Source organism: Brassica napus, chromosome C6, assembly GCF_020379485.1.
Source record: "Brassica napus cultivar Da-Ae chromosome C6, Da-Ae, whole genome shotgun sequence".
In the NCBI taxonomy this organism is placed as follows: Eukaryota; Viridiplantae; Streptophyta; class Magnoliopsida; order Brassicales; family Brassicaceae; genus Brassica; species Brassica napus.
Window position 1 is genome coordinate 42,481,475 of NC_063449.1, and position 5,721 is coordinate 42,487,195.

General features: G+C 36.0%; 1 protein-coding gene across 1 annotated transcript; it reads left to right on the plus strand.

Moving 5' to 3' along the window:
• Window positions 1-3,456: 3,456 nt before the first annotated feature.
• LOC125589076 (xyloglucan O-acetyltransferase 1-like) lies at window positions 3,457-5,230 on the plus strand. Its single transcript, XM_048761295.1, has 2 exons — window positions 3,457-3,874; window positions 3,954-5,230. The coding sequence occupies exons 1-2, from the start codon at window positions 3,685-3,687 to the stop codon at window positions 5,003-5,005; spliced, it is 1,242 nt and encodes a 413-aa protein (XP_048617252.1). The 5' UTR covers window positions 3,457-3,684; the 3' UTR covers window positions 5,006-5,230.
• Window positions 5,231-5,721: the final 491 nt, after the last annotated feature.

Sequence of the window (5,721 nt, forward strand, 5' to 3'; positions counted from 1 at the left end):
GACACAATGTCTTTCGGCAAATACTCTTTAAACAAGTCTGCCTATTCATTCATGCAACTTTTAGGTAGATTGTGATCAGTTTTAATATTAATCATTCTAGCAGCCAACGACAGTTTAGAGAGACCTTCTCTTCAACCACTGTAAAGTGGCTGATTCGCAGCATCTAACATTTCATAAATCTTTTTTGCATCTATGTTAGGTTCTTCATTTTCATCATGAGCTACGAATGCATCAGCTACCATATCATGAACCCTATCATAATCTACCATCTGCTCCTCCTGATGGTAACTGTGTTCATTATGCAAATGATGATCAACCGGTTCTTCCTGAAAATTGTCATTACTACTACTAGCTTCATTCTCATAATTGTAACATTCTCCATGTTGAAAGCAGATATAGTAATTTGACGTGAAACCTCTACTTATTAAATGCTTCCAAACATTTTCACGATTTACCAATTTTGAATTGTTGCATTTCCGACAAAGACAGAACATCTTACCGCTTTCTTAGGCGAGCGGTGTGGAATCTGCTTGATGCATAAATGTCTCCAGCCTTTTGAGGTATTCTTTCGTCACTCTCGCAACTCGAAAATATTCCCGGAGCCCGACATTTTTTTTCATTCACGTTTTTATTTTTTTTCTTGTTGGTGTGTTTAAAGTGATGTTCAAACGTCCATATTTATAGGAAATTTTTGAATCTGGTTTTTTACTACGAAATTACGACGAAATTTAGTTAGGTAGCCGAAACAAAAACGTGTTACAACTACAAAGTTGGTGGACTCGTAATTTTCTCGTTAAGTAAACGTAAAATATTTCCTCGTAAAGTAGTCACTACTTTTACGTCGAACTTACGAGGAAACCATCTTTCGTCGTAAAAACAACGTTATGTTACGTCGTTTTTACGACAAAATCGTTTCCTTGTTTTTTTTTTTGTCATCTACTTTACAGTCTCATATAGACTCTGTGAACCAAACTGGGAGATCTTGATCCATGTGAACTACAAAAGACGTTTCTTTCCTAGCGCTACGGGCTAAGCTATCCGCCTGGTTGTTCTGCGTTCTTGGGACATAGATAATCTCTGCACAGGAAAAACTCTCCTTCAAGCTGTTTATATCCTCCAAATAACTTGCAAATGCTGGCCAATCCTCTGGTGTTGAAACCATCTTCACCAATTGAGAACAATCCGTTGGAAACGTAACGTGAAATTGTCATAAGTTTTTCATACATTCCATTGCCCATAACAAAGCTTCCATTTCTGCATGAAGTGGAGAAAGGGACGCCCGGATATTCCTTGCACCCATCAAACCCGTAAATCCCTCTAGAGTACTATACCATCCTTGTCCTGAGAAAATATCATTGTCTTTCCAGGAACCATCCGTAAAACACCGTATTCCTGGGATTGACAGAAGAACCATTGCACCAACCTGTTGAACTCTCTTTTCATCAGTCAGAATTTGCGACTCAGTCCAAAGCTTTGATTCAGTGTCAGCCAGTTTAAGGGTATCTAGCGGATCTACATCCATATTATTAAAGACTTTATTATTTCTTCCCTTCCAAATATACCATAGTATCCATGCAAACTGATGATCCTCCATCTGTGGAAGCACTCTCTAAAAAAGATGATCCATGTTCACAAAGAGGGAACTTGTCGGAAACATATTTGGATTTACGACGAATTAACGTGGCTTTTAAATTTCTTCGTAAAATTCTCGTAAAGTCGACGTAAATTTATGAGGATTAATTTTCTTCGTTAAATTTCGTCGCTATAATTGTATTTTCCTGTAGTGGAGATCTGGATTTTATCCGAGATTCGATCCGAAAATCCGGATATATGGAGGGCCTGAATCCAGTAGTAAAATGTTGGATCCGTCAAAGCCGGATCCGGATATCTTAATTTTTAAGTCCGGAATTCCGGATCTGTAAGTTTTATTAATAAATATTTCAAAAATAGTAATATCTATATATAAAAATTAATTTTATCTAAGATATTTTCATTTTTATAATAGTATATATAATTTTTATGTAAATTTTGTAATATTATACATAGAAATAATTAAAGACATTATATATATATATAAATATATTTTAAAAATTATTGTTAATATTTATATATATATAATAATATTATTTTTTATTTATTTTAAGGATCCAAATCCGGATCCGGATATCCGCCGGATATTACAATTTTTAGAAGGATATCTGACATCCGGATATCCGAGAACCCCGAATCTGAATAAGAATAGTAAAATTATTGATACGCCGGATAAAAATCTGAATCCAAATACCTTAAAATTATCCGAATATCCGATCCGTTAGGCCTGAAACCAACTTTTACCAAAATTGCTCCCAGGATTTTCACCCGTCTGGTAAAATGATTAAAAATCATTACATGTTTTTTTTTAACCAAGAAATCATTACACGTTGGTGGGTAAAATCATCTCTACGTTGACTAAGCCATTAAATCACTGAAACCGTACAAAAAAGGTCTCTGGAGTTTTTATTATTTACCCTTTTAAACAACTTCGTGAGAAAAACGTGCAACCCTAGAGCATCTCTAACTCTCCCCTATTTTTACTTCTATAATACTTCTTCTGTTTCAAAATACATGAAATTTTAGGTTGGACACAACTATTAAGAAATTTGTTTTTTTATCCAAAAAGTATCATTAAAATATAAATTAAAAATTATTCAACCAATCATAAAACAGAATATAAAATATGATTGGTTACACAGTTTTTGATAAAGTTAAAAGGTACATTAAAATATGAAAACATCAAAAACTCTCTAAAACATCATCTATTTTGAAAGGAGGGAGTAGGATTTAAAACCAAAATCACTTCAATCTACTTCTATTTTTACCTCTAAAATAGAGATTGCTATTTTTTCCTCTATTTATAGAGGGAGAAATAGCTTTCATCTATATTTTGCTCTATATTTTGAGATCTCTATTTTAGAGAAATACATTGGAGCAAAACACATCTTTATTATAGAGGTAAAAATAGGAAAATACATTGGAAATAGTCTTAGATAACAGTAATTTATAGAGTTTGTTATTTATCAAAAATCCAAATCGGAAAAAGGCAAAAAAATAGTCGAAGAAGCACTTAAAAGCATCCTAATTTTTTAAGTCTTTGGATTAAATAGTTAATTAGCTTAGATGATCAAATACGTCGCGGCACGTTAAATTATCGACATAGACCATTTTGAGTGAACGCAGACAATTAAACCCTGACACACGCAAGGACCAAAAATATTATCGACGCACTGCATCAAGGGCAAATTTCACACTGGCTAGCACAGACCCACAAACAGACTGATAAAAATAGATACTGCAAAAACATTAATACGTGAAATTTCATTGTTAAATAATGGCATATGAGATAGACTATTATTTTTGAATTTTCTTACCAAAAAGCAAAGAAAAGACGATTTATAGCTGGACGAATTATTTTTTATTAAACAAAAAACTAAGCATATATAGGAACATCATTGACATGGATAGACTAATAATAAAATATTTGAGTAAAATATTCCTCCCATGGTCCAAAACCATTGAACCATTCGTGATTCGTCTCTTCCACATAAAACAGAACAACCACCAGAAACCGATGTGACATGTTCTACTTGGAAGAAAAAAAAAATACCAATAATCAAGAAGGCCAAGGTTTTGTTCTATATTCCTGAAATGGGATTAAAAGAGCAACAGAATTGTCCAAGTCAGAGGAAGATCGCTGTTTTTATAGTCTTAGCGTTTATACCATTTGCTCTGTTTCATCTCTGTTTTAATAATCCATTCTCCACCATTGATGACACCACTCTCCAAGACTCTGCAGCAAACGTTTTGCTCACCAGCTACTCTTCTTCTTCTTCTCAAGGTAATATTGAAACTATCTAATATGATTGTGTATGTAATGGATGCACCATGGCTTTAAGTGTTTTTTGTCGATCTTGCAGAAGAAGAATCTCAAGAAGAAGCGTTATGTGATTATACGGAAGGCAAATGGGTAAGAGACGAGATGGGTTCACTCTACAACGGCTCGAGCTGCGGAACAATCAAAGACGGTCAGAACTGCTTACGTCATGGCAGACCAGATTCCGGTTATCTTTACTGGAAATGGAAACCGAACCAATGCGATATACCGAGGTTCGACGCTAACCGGTTTCTTGATCTTATGAGAGACAAGCATCTAGCGTTTGTCGGCGACTCCATGGCTAGAAACCAGCTCGAGTCTCTAATGTGCTTGCTCTCCACCGTCTCTAGCCCTGATCTTGTTTACAGAAACGGAGAAGACAATAAATTCAGAAAGTGGCGGTTTGAATCTCACAATGTCACGGTCTCGGTTTACTGGTCCCCGTTTCTTGTGGCCGGTTTGGAGAAATCTGGAACGTTGGACCACAACGTATTGCACCTAGATCGTGTGGATGAGAGATGGGGTAATGATTTAGCACGGTTTGATACAGTGGTTGTCTCCGTGGGGCATTGGTTTTTGCATCCAGCGGTTTATTACGAGTTTGGTTCGGTTTTGGGATGTCATTCTTGCGAAGCAAGCAACTGTACCGAGATAGGGTTTTTCGATATTTTTAGAAAAGCGATAAGAACGACGTTGAAAGCGGTTGCTGGAAGCCGCCGGAATGTGATCTTGACGACGTTTTCGCCGTCTCACTTCGAAGGCCGGCCTTGGGATAGTCTCGGCGCGTGTAACATGACGGAGCCGTACGAGGAGGGGAAGGTTCTAGAAGGTTTGGACCTGGAGATGCGACGGATAGAGATGGAGGAAGTTACGGCGGCGAAAGATGTGGCGGAGGGGAGGCTGGAGGCGTTAGACGTGACGGCGATTTCGGTGTTGAGACCAGACGGACATCCTGGTCCGTACATGTACGAGTTCCCGTTCAAGAACGGTGTGCCGGAGAGAGTTCATAATGATTGTTTGCATTGGTGTTTGCCTGGTCCGGTAGACACGTGGAACGAGATTATGATAGAGATGTTAAGGCGATGGAGGGTGTGAATGATGAAGGATGATTGTGAGAGTGATCCTATGATATCATCATACATGAATATGTCCAAAGGTGTAATCATTTGTTTCTTTGATATGTAAGTAGTTTCTTTTCTTGGATTAGACTCTTTTTTTTTAACATGGGGGTGATTATTTTTTGGTCGTTATTCTTGAGCGATGGAGGAGTACGAAAGCTAGTTGGATTTAAGTTTGATCAATAAACATATTATTTTCTTTCTTGTTATTATAGAATGATCACTTAAATCATGCATTTTTGGCCATCCATAGTAACCAATCGTAATTAAAATCGCAGTAAAAATACTTGAACTTTGGTTCCACTTGTGATTTTTATTTGTTTAAAAGGGTTAGTAGAGTTGGAAAACTATTAATAATTTGGTGTTATGTAGTAGTATATATTGACAATTTGTAGTAGGTCTTGACGTTTTTACCTCAACCCGAAGTACCTACCTTAACCCAAACCGGAAAAACCGAAACCGAATCCAAATTGTTATACAAAAATATCCGAACGGGACTTATGAGCTTAGTACTTTGGTGTTTTGGTTATAACCCTAACCGAACCGAAATCAAAACTAGGATCCGAAGATATCCGAAATTAGTTAAATATGTTAATGTTTTTTATGTATTTTACGATGATTTAGATATTTTAGAATATTCAAAATATTTTTAGTTTGTTTTAATTGTTATTTTGAATACTTTTTAGTTAATTT

Coding starts and splice junctions, on each gene's coding strand:
- LOC125589076 (XM_048761295.1), top strand. CDS start 3,685: ATGGGATTAAAAGAGCAACAGAATTGTCCAAGTCAGAGGAAGATCGCT. Junction 3,875..3,953: donor CTCTTCTTCTTCTTCTCAAG/GTAATATTGAAA, acceptor TCGATCTTGCAG/AAGAAGAATCTCAAGAAGAA.